The 17,154-nt window shown below is 40.5% G+C and overlaps 1 protein-coding gene across 2 annotated transcripts; it reads right to left on the bottom strand.

Moving 5' to 3' along the window:
• On the bottom strand, positions 1-10,091 carry pan2 (poly(A) specific ribonuclease subunit PAN2). 2 transcript variants are annotated; one of them, XM_068733223.1, is made up of 26 exons: positions 10,012-10,091; positions 9,245-9,549; positions 8,926-9,095; positions 8,686-8,806; positions 8,480-8,557; positions 8,133-8,403; positions 7,448-7,793; positions 6,673-6,769; positions 6,342-6,461; positions 6,094-6,213; positions 5,864-5,992; positions 5,576-5,775; positions 5,313-5,461; positions 5,051-5,157; positions 4,848-4,946; positions 4,633-4,724; positions 4,166-4,310; positions 3,919-4,056; positions 3,782-3,841; positions 3,610-3,700; positions 3,361-3,518; positions 2,901-3,044; positions 2,204-2,383; positions 1,411-1,504; positions 401-604; positions 1-297 (listed from the first exon to the last, which is right to left on the bottom strand). In XM_068733223.1, exons 2-26 carry the CDS (start codon positions 9,530-9,532, stop codon positions 263-265), a joined length of 3,636 nt encoding a protein of 1,211 aa, XP_068589324.1. In that variant the 5' UTR covers positions 9,533-9,549; positions 10,012-10,091; the 3' UTR covers positions 1-262. The 2 variants fall into 2 exon arrangements, with proteins under 2 accessions (XP_068589324.1, XP_068589325.1); XM_068733224.1 differs by having other exon boundaries at positions 413-604.
• Between the last annotated feature and the right edge of the window lie 7,063 nt (positions 10,092-17,154).

The following is a 17,154-nucleotide window of genomic DNA, read 5'->3' as shown; positions in this document are numbered from 1 at the left end:
TTGCATTTTGTTTGTTTTATTAAAAAAGCCTCCAAAAGTATACGATACAAATTTCCTTTTTCCAAAAAAACTATCCTGGATGAAAAGTACAAATTTTGACATGATTAAAACACTGAGCTGAAGTGGACTGTACAGGCAACAAAGACCTTCATGAACTTTCTATGCAATGCAAACATAAATGCACATAAGTAAAAAATATGACAGCAACTGAACTAGCAGATGTCAATCAAAACTCTTCAGTGGGATGATGTCACGGTGCAGCTCACAGCCCCATCACAGAGGGAAACACAGCAGCACCTGTTGAAGGAAGGAGAGTGCTTTCAATCCACTCAGTTCAAGTCTCCCATGAACTCATTATTACATCATTAACATCAGCATCAAATTCAATGCTACATCGTACTTTTTGGGCTACCTTGACCATCTCCGGTTTCCGATTCCGGGACTTTCCAGTCCATCTGGCGACCTTTTTCGTAGAGTCCCTTCAGGACCTTCCTCACTTCGTCGTTCCCACCTCCGCGACCCAGCTCCACGTGCTTCCTGTACAGCTGCAGAGCGGTGCGTGCATCCTCTATGCTGTCGTGGGTTTCTCCCTGGATGCTGAGGTCTAGGAGCCACAAAGAGAAAAAGGACAATCAGGCTGCATCTCGACCATGAAGCGTCAGTTTACAATGGGGATAATAAGGACGCTACAGGTCCATATTAACCACAGGCTCTATACAAGAAGTGGACGTAGTCACTGTAACGTCATCCATTGGCTTGTTGACTACGGTTTTGAAGCCACGGGTTTGAAATGGCAGTCGCCATCTTGGTTTTGGGCCGTTGCCATCATATTTTTGCAACCAGGAGTGATAAGAGGGTGGAGCTTAGCACAACTCTTTTTCTTTGCACTGGAACTTAGCTACCATGAAGTACCAAAAAAAGGACAATCTTCTTATCTTAACTGTAATCCACCTACTGATGTTTAAGCTACCTGCTTGAAAACAGAAACATCAGATAAATTCATCATTGGGAGCAGTTGTATGTGCTGATTTGCATCAGCCCTGCAGTCATTTTTTTTTCTGTTTTCTCTATAAAAATAAAAGGAGCAATAACAGATTTCTTGATCACTTGGGGCATCAGAAACAAGCAAACAACACATTATCACATATTAATATTAGTATTTGGAGTCACATGTCTGTCCTCCTGATGAATGCATGTCAAATATTCTCTCTCAAAACAAAACAGTGAAGTTTGCCAGAGAGCTAAACAATGAGCTGAAAGATGCTTCAAAGCTCCATAGAGTTGAAGGAACTGTAGTCGGCTGGTAGTTATCTGACGATTTTGTCATTACGAGCCAACCCTTTCATATTACATGTAGTCATGTGACCTGTTAATTATAGCAGATACTTGATCATAGCCATCTTAACTTACCTAGAAAGTACCAGGCGAGAAACCTCAGCGAAATCATCCTTTTGCGAGGTAAATGGAACAGGTAGACGGTGTCGATGACTTGGTCCTTCAAAACCTTCAAAACAGCAGAGAAACAGACTAAAGTAACCTGTGTGCCCTTTATGTATGCACTACCACAGTGGTTCTCAACTGGTCTGGCTGCGGGACCCACCATCACCCCTTAATGACAAGCCGCGACCCAAATGTTCGACGTCTCAAATGTATTTAATGAAAAGATGGTGCAGTTTGAACCTGAGCTGAAAATGTCCTCTGCAGTTGTAGTAGTAGGGAGACAGTCCCCGTCCCACACGTTTCACGTAAACCAGTAAAACTGATTTGTTTGTTACGTCTGTAGATTCGTCCATTTGTAATTCAAAATGACCGTTTGCCTTAATTCAAGACGTGGTATGTTGTTGGATGTCATCTACTTATAGTGTCATTTGACAGAGGTATAGTTTTCAGTTTATCCGCTGCGGATTGATCAAACAAATGCCGCTTCAGTTTTGATGGCTTCATGCTTTCTTGTGCCAGAACCTCGCTGCACAAAACACACTGAGGTTTTTGTCCTCTTTTGTCCTCAATGTAAGAAAATCCATATCTCATGTATCTCACAAGATTTTTTTTCCTTTTTTTTCCAGGCAAAGATGACCCACTGAAAACGGGTCCGCCCACCAGTTGAGAATGACTGCACTACCATGTACTTCACAGTCAACTGTTAACCTAAATTATCCATTTAAAAAAAAATAATGACACTTTAACGTGTGAAACAACATACCAGTAAATTAATAACCCGGAAGTCCTTCTGTAAACCGTGACCAACAAAGCGAACTCCCGTGTCAATGAGGAAGCGCAGCTTTAAGTAAGTGGACTTCAGCGTGGTCAAATGCTTCGAAGAAATCTTTGCATCCAGGTCTCCCGGTTTGATGCCAGAATATTGAGTCAAATAGTCGACCACCTGGAAAAACAGACATTCAGAAGTGTTAGGGGTCGACAGCGAGAGCGACAGTTTCACAAGTTAGACAAAGTTCTTCTTCAGGGTTAATGTTCATCAAAACTAATAAACACAGTCTTTCCTATCAAGTTAGAAGAAAGTACTCAGTATAGTTGCTTGTCTAACTAGACAAACAAGGGACAAGTGATCAATCATGATCTGAGCACAAATTAAGATCAGGACATTTTCTGTGACGCTTACTTTGGAAAATAAACAAAAGAAAACACTCCGTGGATGTGCTACTCATTTCAGAACTTTCCAGAATTGCTTGATCTGCAGTCCGACCAAATGTCTTCATCTTGAATGAACTTCTTGTAACAGATTATCCTCCATTGTGTGTATGAGTGTATTATCATCACCAACAAAAGGACACACTGTTCAGTGTAACATGATAAAGGTAGTGATCGGGAAAAAGTCATTCAACACTTCCTTTAACAGTTACGTTAATGGACTTTTTCCCCCCCCGCTTTTTTCCACTCACCTGCTCCTGAGTCGATATGTAGTCATCGATGAAGGGCACCCCCTCGTTGGGCCCCTGACCCCTCACACAGGTGATCCTGGCCACAGACATCTGGCTGGGCTTGATGGTCGACTTGGTGCCGTCACTGCGAAGCTCCGCCTCTTCCTGCAAAACACACAGTCATGAGGTTTCTTCAAAGTGTCCTACCACAATAAGATGGCTTTATAATAACAACCAGCATTAGCACGAGCATCAACACACACTGTACAATATAGAGGTAGTTTGATTACAAAAGTAATAACACTCAGCAGAGCTCAACAGACATCTAAATCATTCATCGAATATGTACGCAGCTTTACAGGAACCAGGTTACTACGGTGCCTCTTAACCCGAGTTCTCTGGGTGACCTGGTTTCTTGTAAACATCCTGTGTGACAGACAGCGTGAGGCGAACAGACAGTGGCGTTATAACCCAGACACACCTGGTTGAGCGTGACAAACTCAGCGTCCAGCCCGACCAGGTCTCCGGCCTGCGGCATCTCGCTGACCATGAGGGGGATGAACGTGGCGTGACTCTTCCTCTGCTTCCGAGCCAACGAGGCCTCCGTCAGCAGCACGCTGGCATCTATGGGATTCTTAACTGAGACAAACCTCAAAGCGTGAGCAGGTGAAAAAAAACCCCAAAAAAAACCTACAAGTAAATTCGCCAGGTTTGTTGTCCTAAAACTTACTGCGGAGGTCGTATTTGGTGTGGTAGTTCCTCTTGGCATAGTACAGAATGCCTGGCACTTTCCAGCTCACATCAAACTGGGCAGCTTCAGTCTTTGACAAACACAAACACAATACTTTGACATGACTGGAAACATGACATGTCATTAGCATAAATAAAAATCAAATAGTTACCTTGTCAATTGGCTCAATTAAGAAATCATTGAAGAGGTACCACTGCTGATGTGTGACTCCCTGAAACAGACACAGATTGTATAAACTACACTTTGAAGTAGCAAGTATCTGTATTTTCTAATCTAAGCTTTACTCACCTCTTTTCTTTGATGGTAGGTCTCTCCTACTTTGATATGTGCAACCAAGTTTCCACCGGTGCGAGCATCCAGGATGTGAGGCACCGTGACCACCAAGTCGTAGACCGACGCTCCCTCCTCCTCTTCAGCAGCGCTTAACTGATAAGAGACGATGCAACAAGCTGTTGGTTGCGTGTAAATCTTTACACACGAGCTAAAAACCAAAAGATACGAAATCTGTGTTTTCATGAAGATCTTTCTCCTTCACCTCCTCTCCTTCAGGCCAGCTGCTGATCTCCAGACCCTGACTTTTGCTGATGGACATCTTGAGAGTCAGAGGGATCCAGACGTGTCGCAGATCCTCCGCTCGCGTGTCAAAGGTGAAGCCCTCCATATTGCAAACGCCCTCCCCGCTGCATTGGGATGTGACGTGAAAGTGTTCAGACACATTCAACTGATACAAATTATGTTATTTGTAGAGGTGAAACAATTAGCCATTAAGTCAATTAATGGGAAACAAAAATGTAATATCTATTGTTAAAATCCATTTTTCGCCAACGTGAGCCTCTTAAATTTAAGATTTGCTGCTCATCTTTTTTTATATAAGAGATGATTTTTTTTTTATGTTTTATAGACTAAACAGTTAATTCATTCATTAATCAAAAACATTAAATGACAACGGCTATAATTAACGATGCAAAACTATTTCTTGTACTATATTAAAAGAGATCTTACTCCAAGCACCACTCGGTGGGCATGGGCGGGGGGGGTTCTTTAGGTTTTGGAGGCTCCATTGCTTCTTTCTGCATGGCCTTATTGAAGGCGTACTGTGAAGAAAAACAAACGACAATTACGTCATTTATTTATCTAACGACAGATATGTTATGAATTAAATTAAGTGTATTTGAAACCGCCAGGATGGAAATAAAACCAAAATGAGTGTCACTCACCTCCGCCTGAACCTTCCAGAATTCAGCCTCTTTAACACTGTTTACCTCACAGTTGATGACCAGAACATCTGGGAGACATCGAATGTTGCGTGTCTGCACCTAAAGCGGCACACAGAAACACTTGTGATGCAGAAAAGACTTCAATAAGACTACGAAAGTCTTGTCAGATAATACGATGTGGCTGAACGGGAGCTGTAACTCACTGTGGGTTGATACTTCTCACAGTTTTCACACCACGCCTGAGTGCTCTGCTCCAGACAGATGCTTTTCTTCAAGATCTCAGCAAAGTCATATTCTTTTACTGTTTTTTCTGAAGTTAGATGAGTACAGTGTCAACAGTTAACTATTATTATTTACTTTAAATTGGCCCCAGGTCACCCGTCTTTCAGGGGCCAAGCTTGAGGAACATGATAGCTGCAGAAGACTATCTACAAACAGCTGTGTGAAAGAGTGCGTAGAACTCACCTTGAGAGTTCTGCTCAGGGTAATGCATGGTGAAGAGCAACGAGAGGGAGGAGCGGACCGTCTCCTTGCCACACCGACACAGGCTGCTGTTCTCAACTTCACATCCAAACAGTTTCCCGATGGCGGACTCACCAGAAGAACCCAGAGTACTGCATAGATGTGTAAGACACATTGGTGATCATTTTCACATCTTCCTTAAACTGTACCTAGAGTACCTCCAGACTCTGTGCTGGGCGTGTCAAACACTTTTTCTTATTTCTGACCTGCTGCTGGCTCCCCTGTAGGCCTGTGGGCCCTCCTGCTCCTGCGTCTCCTGGTGGAGCTGGGTGAGGATGAAGCGGTTCCAGCTCTGGATTAAGCGACCGAGTCTGGCCTTCCCTGTTTGCTCGTCCGAGTCCGCGAGGATCAGACCCAGCGCCGAAGCTTCTGGGATGGTACGAAACGCTCGGAGGAAGTTACTGGCCTTGAGGAGGTGGAGAGGTAGGATTAGGAACTCTACGCGGGACACAATGTGCAGTTGCAACTCAATGTCGGTTGTAACAAACAGCTACCTGACATGGATCTCCGCGTGACAAATCCAGCATGTGGAAGAGGAAGCCAAGCTCACAGGCTAAGCAGAACTCCTTCTGGCACAAATGGTTTTGCACTAAGTACCGGATTGGCTCCAGGAAATATAGCACCTAACGGGCCAACACACAAACAGGAGAACAACAGCTGAGCATGGGTCAAAGAAAACAACAACTTTTAATTAATCTTTCAAAAATAAAGTCTAGTTTCTTACCTGGATCATGCAGTTACAGTAAGCATTGGGGATGTGAGGCTCCAGACCAGCAAATAAGGTTCTGTTGTAATGTTTGAAGTCAAAGTCCTCCAGTCCCAGTTTAGAGTATTTAATTGTGACCTGATCCAGCACAAAGATCAAACATATTTACATACACAGCAACAGCAAACAAATGATTAAAAGAGGATTATTATTATTTTCCAACAGTCTTCTTATATGAAAAGCATGATAGATATGTTGAGTCCAACCTTTCTGTACTTTTTGGGCACCATGTAAAGGTGTGGCTCTTCATCACGTCCAATTGGTGATTCGGGGACCTGGTTGTAATTATCATAATCCAGCTCCACGTCTTTTATTTTGTAAGGAACCTGAAATAAGACAGGAAATAGATTTTAAATCTATATACAAATGTGACACTGAACACAGAAAAAAATGTTTGTTATCTAAATCTGAATGTAGTGGAAATGACACAATAGTAAGGCGGTTCACATAATGTGTTTTCTTGTGTTTTGATGGCTTTATAACAATAAAAGGCTGTTTCAAAGTCGTGTTAGATCTACATTGTGTTTTTTGACATGCCTGGTTCCGAGGACGGGTACGAGGATTTGCTGCATAACCGATGAACCCAACAGTTTTCATGGTGCGCAGGATTTCTGGGTCCACAGGAGGAGCTCGTCTGTTGGAGAGAACAATAATGGGCCTCATGCAAAAATCACTCGTACCAACTGATTTGTTCATAAGTGGCTTGTACGAGTGACACGGGAAATGAATCCACCAATTTTCTCCCGTTAGAGTCTGGCCGCTCAAATTGTGTTTCACATTGTTCCATATGTGACTCACATGTGGCTCAGAGTGATTCACAACATGACAAAGTAAAACACTGACATCACTTCAGGAGAATTAGCCAACCATGACTGCAGGAAAGAGAAATGAATAAGTTCCTAATGGTGACGGTGTGGTGTGCAGTGAGATCATATATCACTGTTTGATATTTTGATAAAACTAGTGATGTTGTTTATTTCAAAACCAAAAGTGCATTCTTCTGTCTCTCGGTACTTTCCTGACTTCCCTACCTTGTCCCAAGTCTAAGGGTTCCCACATAAGACGTGAATCTTGGTCACAAATATTATTTACATTTTTAACAAAGACAAAATTATTTCCGAAAACAGCTGGGAGTAAATGATGGGAAAAAATTTCAGCCACAGATTTTATGTGTTTTTTAAAGTTTGTGGACAACAACAGAGCTCTATCATGCAGAGAAGTAATGTCGGTGCTGTTGCTTCTATGTAGGGTTGCCATTGCCAGTCACATTACATCAGCTGGGGTAAAGACATAGTACCGGTGACTGTGTTACCTGGGGCTGGGCGTAGCCATTGCAGCGGACCAGTCCGACAGTAGATGCTCTGTGCTGGTCAGTTGGGTCGGGATAATCGAGAGGGGCAGCAGATCATGGTTCCAGTCCAGCTGAGGCAGCGTGTCCACGAGGCAAGGCAGAGCGAACTCTGTCTCCCGGGAGTAGTCATTGAATGAAACCTCTGGAGCGTCAGACCACAGGTGCACACATCCCCCAGAGTCCCCGAAGGCCAAGGCTTGTTTGCTGGCCGATACGTCAAAACTCATGAGCACCTGGCCCACGGTGTTGACGTGGAAAATGTCCGCCATATTGGCGAGACCATTGGGTTCACAGAACTGGCACTGACCTGGACAAAGAAACAGGAAGTGAAACATTATTTTCAATGTGTCAGTATTGAGGAAACATTTGCACTCAGTTACCTAAATACTGGTAGATGTAGCCTGGACAATCACTCTCTAGTAACACTAGTGTTGTCAGTTAGGTACTTGAGTGTGATGTTGAATACAAATCTTGATGTTTTTATAATGAAGAGCATGTGTCAGGTTTATTGAACAAACTCTCAAAGAGAAATAAGTCGACAAACCCACAAACTACAGCAGTCATTCGCAGAGAGTTTTCAAAAAGTGAGGGAAACATTAAACTACAGCACTTTCATGAGGATGACCCCACATTTCCCAGCTGATACCTGTCTGTGAGATGATCGCCAGGCGCGACGTGTACGTCGGAATGAAGCGCAGGAACAGGGGGTCCACGTGAACCTGAAGTGGCGTTACTGCTCGCATCATACGGAGGTCATACACCATGAGGAATCTGTCGCAGGCCAACCCATTCATTCCTCGGCTGGAGAACCCGCATGCAGCCAGAAGGTTTCCGTGAACATCAAAGTCCGAAAGGCTGCCGGAGAACGCGTCAAACTCGTGCTCCGTTTTGAAGCTACGCAAGTCCCGAAGGGTGATCTGTTTTCAAGCAGAGAGTGAATGTGAGTGTTGTGTTAGCAAGAAAAAACTGATTTGATGGTCAAGTCATCCTTACCTTGCCAGAAGTGTGTCCACAGTAGAAGTAACGACCGGTTTGGCGCATTATTGCCACTCCAGGTAGGTCAACAGTGAACTGTCAAGTACACATGACAGGAAAGTAACCAGTCAATCACTTAAATATATGTTGTTTTATATAATGTGACAAATGATGTCCTGTGGTGCTGTATGCATAGATACTTGTGGGTATTGATAATCTCTCACCTTTTGGGTTTCTTGAACAGTATTCAAGTCAAGTTCAACCGCATAGTTTTGCAATCCACCCATGAGCAAGGTGTTGTTATCAGTCATGAGGAGACTGTGCATATCCGCTCCTTCATCCATCCTGGAATGTACACATACACAATAACTCATTCTGTGAGCGAACACATTATTTCACCTTATTGTCAACAATCTATCTCAGCACAAGGACAATGGTCCCAGTCAATACTTTGTGACACTTACGGGTAATCAAACATAACAAGGCCCCCGCGAGTGTGGCATTTGAGGTTACACTTCGAAAGAAACAGGACGCCCGTTTCCAAACTCTGAATGTGTCGGATATCATCTGATGCATTCGCTTGGAAAGAAGAATGGCGACCCATTGTAGGTCCAAAGAACGAGGTTACATGACCCTAAAGAGAACGATTAAAGAAATAAGATGGAATGACAAAGTATTTATGCATTCACATTAAACATGAGGGAGACTTTTAGAAACATGCAGGCTGTACTATACTTTGTCTTCCTATACTATTTTCCATCATAACCATGATCATAATCTTACTCTGTGGTTTCCCGACCAGAGCATTTCCTCCTGAAGATCAAAATGTGTTGCGGTGACTGGGATGCCAACTTCTGAAACGGCACTGTGTAGCTCTGAAAACATCCCTTCCATGAGGTGCACAGACTCGGGACCTGTCCCGGCGAGTCCCTCTGGGTCAAGATCCACACCCTGCAGTAGACTGGGGTTCAGGTGGGGGTCCATGGAGGGCTCCATCACCGCCTCCAGATTCCCGTGAAGGCTGGGCGGGTACTCACCCATCCCAGCGTCCAGACCGTCAAAGTTCATCATGAGTAAGTTAAATCAACCTGCAGATGAATGACACAGTATGTAAATAATAACACCACCCTAGCAAATACATGCATTTCATTTTCTTAGGTGTTTTTATTAAACTCATTTTAAGTATCGGTCCATATCTTTGGGCTTATTTCAATGCTAGCTCTGGCGTTGGCTATCAGTAGCTAGCCCCAGAAGCTAGCGTTATAGCTAACTGTTAGCAACAGTCTCCGAAGCCAAAGTTAATGTTTATAACTGAAACGTGTAAACGTTACAGAAAGCTAAGCTAACTTATCTTTACTCAGCTAGCGTTAGTTGCCGTTGACGGTTAACGCTGCGGCTAATTTAGCTAACTTGGCTAAAGTTAGCATGAACCAGACAAACACTGATGTCACATTTCGTCACTTTCTAGACACGATATCTGCATAACTGAAAAGTGTGTTTTTCCTAAATACTTGATAGACTTGAAACATCAATATAAAGTCTACACCGACCTCTTCTTGTGATGGGATAGGAGTCCATGCTCACTTCATTCACAACAACAACACGCTACAAAAAAAACTAAACACTTCCGGGGCAAACAGGGGTGCATTCAAGAGCCGCAGTGTTTGTAAGGTTCAGAAACAAAGTACATTTAATCAGGTAATTTAATGTACAGGAAATAAGTGCAATTTAGTGGTACTTCACGTTAGTATTTTAATTGTATACCTCCACTACACTAAATTTCTACTTTTTACTCCCAACATTTATCCAACAATATTCTTTCAATAAAGTCAATACTCTACAAATTGCAAATCTCATGTTTAAACTTATTTGCCGGCTTCATTACTTTTTTTACATTTACTAAAATGTAATAATAAAAAAATTAGTACATTTTGCTGTCAATACATCTGTCTTTGAATGGAGGACTTTTACTTGTAATGGAGTATTTGTACACCTTGGTATTGCTACTTTTACTTTGGAGTACTTCTTTCACCCCTGGCTATTAGCTTGAGATAATTTGATGAATTTCAAATTTGTAGAGCTGAAACGGTTAGTAGATTAATCTATTAGATGATCAACAGAAGATTAATCGCCAGCTACATCAATGAATGATAAATGTTTTATATCATATTCAACAAAACATCTTTGAGTTGTTGCACAAAACAAGACATTTAAAGGTGTTAGTTTTTTTTTTATTGGTCCCGCAGTGGGGAATTTTTGTTCTCTGCATTTGACCCATCCCTAGTATATAGGGAGCAGTGGGCTGCCCCTAAGAAGCTCCCGGGGGCCTTGGGTGCTTTACCTTGGACTTTAGCAAATTGTAACAGTATTTTTCAGTGTTTTCAGATATTTTATAGGCCATACATTCGATCAATTAATTGAGAAAATAATCAGCGGACACATTTTTCACGATTAATATGTTTAGTTGCAGGACTACAAATTTGCTTTGGGAGTATGCACCATTAAAGGATCCAATAAACTGAAATGACAAATGTGCTCTGGGTCAGATTTTTGTTTTAAAACCTTTAAATTACAACTGCATTCATGCATTACATATTACATTCCTTTAGAATAAAACACCGCAAACTAACAGACACAAAACAAACATGGGCCAGGATGATATTCCAGCACTGTTGTGCTTGATGGTTTCTGACTCAAGACAAAATATAAGGAATCTGTTATGTGAGTTCTGCAGCCCAGAATCTTGTGCGATTCTGTGCCTCATGATTTATGTCCATATGTTCAGTGCAACACAGGAAAAAGTGTTCACTTTGTGTCGTGAGGCAAGATGTAAAGGTGTGGAGGTTGGGGCAGTGAGTGAACGTCTGACTTCAATAGAGAAGATCTAAGTTTCTTATTGCTGCAAATCGGATGAATCAACAGATGAATCCAGCCCTAATTTTAACACTACAAATATTACCTTTAGTATACAGATAGTCCATGCACAACATCTCAGTGATTGTCTCGTAAAAGGGATACAATTGAGCAGCATATTTAGGCAATATACATTTGTTCTTTGTTAATTTGAATTGAAGGAGTAGCAGGCTATCAGTACTCTTTCCATCTTTACCAACATTTTAAATTAATACATACATTACAAGAAAGTATGCTTCCTTAATGTGTTTGCTCATACTGTTTAGTGCACTTAATGAGTCAGTTACAGACATATTACCACAATAAAGAACATAAATGGGGAAGATTAAGGAAGCAGAAAAATATCTTAAGCCTTCCCATGTCATTTCCTTTCTCTGTAAAAGAACATTTCAGATAAAAGGCAAAGGTTTTTTTCTGGTACTCAAGAGGGACAGATCGTGGACACGGATGGAAAGTTTGTCCAATCTGTGAGGAGAATTCAGTTCATTATCTGCCTGAACTGTAAAGGTTAATCTCACTTCCTCGACACAGACATCGATGTGAAACCTGATTAGGACACATTGATGTTAATTGGTGTGTCACACTAGTGTTTTCTATGACACACACTTGAGTTGAATCACAGGTGTAAATCACTTCAGATATGAATATTGAATATATGTCATTAAAGCAACCCCAAATTGATGACTGGAGATCAGGAAAATATCTAAAATTTCAAAAGTAGAGGAATATTCAAATATAAACAACCTTGTTCATAATAGCCCACGATTATTAGTTTAACTATTGTGATTACAACACACAATCTTTTTTTTTTTTAGTGGTGGAAAGTAACTACGTATGTTTACTCAAGATATACTTAAGTACAATTCTGACATACATGTACTTTAACTGAGTATTTCCATTTTATGCTATTTTATCGACTCCAGTCCATCTCATAGGTAAATGTACATTTTAGTCAACTGCATTTATTCAACACATTACTTTTTACATATAAAAACATATGCTATGCTGACATACTACTAATCTACCCAGTAGCTATACAAAGTATCTGAAATAGATGAGCTAAAACATGAAAATACTGATAAATGCTGATAATATGGGACTTTACTGGTAATGGAGTCATTTTAGACGATGGTGTTTCTATGGCTCGTTTATTTTACTTGTCTTCCTTTTTTTGTGTTAACCGACACTTACCTCAGATGATGTAATAATTCTGACCTCATATTGCCCAATCATCCTGCCTGTGTAAATTACGTGACCATGGATTACGTGAACATGGATTTGCACTCTGGTGATGCGCATCACCGGCAACACTTAAAAGGCGGCACAACACTCAACACTTGCATTCACATCACCCACAGGGTCGAGCTCACAACAGAAGGCGCTGACCGGACACAGCTCATTAAAACAAACCTACAGCCACAACACCATGGATTTTTGTTTCAAGTCTTTTGCTGCTCTTTTCTTGCTTATAGCGGCTGCATCCTGCGCTCCAACCGGGCACACTCTGCATGATGCATGCGGGGATGTGCGGAGCAGCTCTCTGGAGCTCAATCACGTTGCTCGAACTGTTTCCAAAGAGGTAATTTGTTTTTTAAATGTTATTTCATTATTTGGAATTTGTAATGCAAAATACGCCGCAAAACATTGGCAATGACATTTCTATAAAGCCTCAAATTGTGTTTTGTATGAATGTAATGCTTTTACAAATGTGTGTTTATGTTGAAGCATGACTGTAAACACTTTTTTAAGTTTGTCACCAGCAATATATTTTAATTTATTCTTTATTCAGACAGAAGTTTCAAGAACTATTTTGTCAAAACATCAAAATACAACTTAGAATAAAGTATTTTGACAGTACCCAGTAATATGAAGATTAACCGGCATTAACACTATATGTTGACTTAAAACATGCAGTTTACACCAGCATTTACTGATTGACATGTTTACTATTTTTATATAATGCAACATTGTTGTGAGCATGTTTGTCTGAAATGGTTTGTAGGCACGAAATGGATCCAAAGATGTGACAGACTTCTCCACTGCAATCGTTTGGATGGAGGCGAAAGATATGTGTGACCCTGAGACCCTCAAACAGAAGCCTGCGGTAAGCAACAAATATCACATCAATCGTATTGCATCAGGGACAGCAAAACGTTCATGGACGTAAAACAATGAGATCCTGATTGTGATGCAATTTCTAAGTCTTACTCTATTTCGCTCCTTCCTCAGACATGTCTTGGCAAGATACTTAACGTCTTAACGAGATACATCTCTGCAGTGGAGAGGGTTGCTGGATTTCAAAGCTGCTCCGAGTTTGTCAGCAAAGTGAAGCCGGCGATGCAAAAACTGCACAAAGACATGAACAAATGTGTGAAGACGAGGGCAGGGATGCATCACCATATGGTAAGCTCGGTCGCAATCAGAGTCAGAAATCTGTGCTGCATTTCTCAGATACTATTGGACAAAAGTTTCATGTTGTCTTTTTTTTCTGTTTGTGCAGGAGTCCCACACCAGTAAAGAAGAGACTCACGACATTGAACACTGGCAGGAGGAGCTGCTGTGCCACTACACCATGGACAGACTGTTCTCGTTCTCCATCCTCAGCGCTCGAGTCTTTGCTGTTGGTGATCCTGCTCATCACACAGAGGGCTCGGCTCAGAAATGCATGTAGTGCATGAAATGTTTGCTGACATGCAGCTGTATCGCTTATGTGATCACATTGATCAAATTCTCTAATATTGCCTTCAATGGCCGATGAATCTACAAGTATTTCTTGTTTCTCCCATGTATACATGGAAAGTACTTCCAATGGAATTATTATCTAACATATTTATTCAAATCATATTTAATGTATTTATTTATTGATATTTATTGAAATCAGTTGTTATTTCTATGTCCTTTTTATGCAGAATAAATAAAATATTCAAAACAGACAATATGACTTTCATCATATGTGTTGTGGTTCATAAATTATGTCACAGTATTTTTTATGCTGATTGTTCCTTCCACTGAAAACAATTATGATAAACAATTGCTCATTAAAGAATCTAAGGAAGTTACCTTCACTTTCTGTGAATGAGTACCAAAAACAACATCCAGACAAATACGCTGACACAAGGAGGAAGCTGTGCTTTCCTAAAACACTCCTGTTGCTCTCCGGAGATCCACAGCTTCCTGCATACTTCCTCCCTGTCAGTGCCTCTATTATAGTGCTCTGTTGAGTTCCTTCACTCACTCTGATGATGCAATTTTGTATTAGTAGTAATTCAATGGAAAAACAAGAACATGGTGGAAGAGGAAGTAGCAGTGAGCTCAGCGTAAAGGTTGCTCAACAAGGACGTTTGTTCTCCGACTGATTTAATATCCAGAATTCAACCAAGCCTCTCATCGTGTCTTTGAAGGTAAAAACTCTCCCAAATTGACTGTTCTCATATAGCCCAAATTAGTTATTTAGCACCTGTCTAAAAACAGAGAGAGAATAAGGATATGCTCAAATAAGTTGCACATGGCAAAACGAAATCAATTATAATAACTCTTGAGGTCGGTTTGTTTTTGATCTTTAGCCGTCATGATGAAGTGAAATGAACCAGAGGTCAGAATGAAGATTTTTCCCAACCTATATGAGAAGAGTTTATTATGTTGTGTGCATGAACAGGGATGTGCTGGTAGTATTACAGTAGCTTGTGTTTGCATGAGGATGATGCAAGCAGAAAGGTCAATGTGTTACTGTAAATCACCTGTGAGATTTTATGATGTTATTTATAGTGTAAGAAATCCGGCCTATTATTTTCTGGTCATTTGGACGTGACTTGATTCCAACATGATAGGATACTGGGTGTGTAAACATCATAATCATAATAATGGATATAAATATAAAATGTCAATATAAAAACGTGCTTCAATAAATGACTTCACTCAGGAAACCAGAGTTCCTCAGGGCGTCCTCAGGGCGCATATAATCCACGGGTCATTTGTTACGTCACTTCCTTAATTATATTTTTTACACACTGCTCATGCTTCGGGGAAGCAATCTGCTGCGCGTGCCGGTAACAGCCTGTGTGTTGTTGTTTTCCTTTCCCCCACTGAATTAGTAATTTTCCCTCATCCAAAATATTCCTCCATGCTATGTATCTCATGTATTAAATTCAATTATTTTCCCATGTCGTGAGTTTACTCTACTACTCCTTCTTCGGATGCAAAGTTAAATCTCAGTTCAACTCATGCAAGGCGACTTTAAGACCAGAAAAAGCTGTCGAGTGGTACTTTGGGAAATGTTTGCTCAAAGGCTTATGGACCATCCATTCTTGTTTGTGAGCTCCACGATGGCATTCATTGCAAGATTTTGCTCCATACTTTTTCTCTTTTGACTATGAACTGTGATATTAAAGGGTAGATTGATTTGATGTGTGGATTTTAGCCCTTTGGTGAAAAGCTGGTGCACTAAATATAAGATTCAATCTGGAGGGAGTGAGGCGTTACCAGCTAAACCAGCTAACCTCCCTGGGTTACTGGTTTAACAGCATTGTTTTATAAATGTGATCTGGATTTGTTAGGTACTTATTTTGCTAGATACGCCAACAACTACAAACACTCCCATCTGGTTACTTCCTCAAATAAGTTGTCAAGAACACAAGATACATAGTACGATATACTTTATATCAATATTATGAAATAAAATGCATTCACAGTGATTTTATCCATATCGCCCACCTTCAGTCAAATAATTAAATATGTTAAATGTTGAGTAGTGTGCACAAATGAATATCACATCCCTTATTGATCCTTTTGCATGTACATTTATTCTGATCATATTTATCCATGTGTAAGAAAAAAGAAAGTATCTCTAATTACCTCCTGAGGTCACAATCAATAGTGGAAGTAGTATTCATATAGGCTTACATAAAAGTAGAAGTCCGGTAATCTGGACAACAATGGAGCTCTCTGGCACAGAGGGAAGCTATATCAGGCTTTGACAGTACTTCGAGGTACGGGATATGACTACAACAACTTCACAATGTCATTAGTCATGTACTTACAGTAATTTGCATCACTGGTGTAAAACCACTTTTGCAAGAACCACTATATGCCATTCAGTTTGTTGTTTATAATGGTTTGTGGTGCACTATTGTATAGTGTTAACTGGTGTGCTTTGTGAACATTAAAGGTTCCATTTCAACACATCTCTCAAACATAATTCGGTCATTTGTATTGTATGGGTTGTTTCTAATAAACTGCACCTGAGAAGCAAATAGCCAGTGGTGGAAGAAGTATCAAGATCATTTACTTGAGTAAAAGTACTAATACCACACTGTGAAAATACTTCCATACAAGTAAAATTCCTGAATTAATAACCTTACTTAAAAGTTTGTGAGTATTAATTGCAAAATATATCAAAAGTAAAGTAGGTCTTCCCATTGTGCAGTAAATCGTTTTTACTATTATGTATTGTGTTTCTGGAATAACATTAGTGCTGCATTAATGTGTATGTTGCATTGTGCACATTTTTATCTCCTTTATATACAATACTTCATTATAAAAGCCCATTTTCCGCCAATGTGAGGAAAAAATAAAGATCCTGTAAGTCATTATAATAAGATACTATCTCAAAATAATGAGATACGTAACGTTATCTCATTATTGTGAGATAGTATCTAATTATTATGAGATAGTAAGTCATAATTATGAGATACTAAGTCATAATTATGAGATACTAAGTCATAATGATCTTATTTTTTTTCCTCTCAGTGGCATGAATGGGCTTCCACACTTCATCCTTCAGT

Source organism: Cebidichthys violaceus, unplaced genomic scaffold (assembly GCF_023349555.1).
Source record: "Cebidichthys violaceus isolate CVI_PGR_0920_01 unplaced genomic scaffold, fCebVio1.0.p SCAF_6, whole genome shotgun sequence".
NCBI classification, from domain to species: domain Eukaryota; kingdom Metazoa; phylum Chordata; class Actinopteri; order Perciformes; family Stichaeidae; genus Cebidichthys; species Cebidichthys violaceus.
Note: the sequence above shows the minus strand (reverse complement) of the source record. Positions and strands in the feature narration are given on the sequence as shown.

What these genes read in the sequence shown, in the direction of transcription:
- pan2 (XM_068733223.1), bottom strand. Translation starts at nt 9,532, where the DNA reads ATGATGAACTTTGACGGTCTGGACGCTGGGATGGGTGAGTACCCGCCC. An exon ending in TCTGGAAGGTTCAGGCGGAG is followed by an intron (nt 4,725 to 4,847) that starts GTGAGTGACACT and finishes TTTTCTTCACAG; the next exon opens with TACGCCTTCAATAAGGCCAT. An exon ending in TAATTGAGCCAATTGACAAG is followed by an intron (nt 3,701 to 3,781) that starts GTAACTATTTGA and finishes TGTTTGTCAAAG; the next exon opens with ACTGAAGCTGCCCAGTTTGA.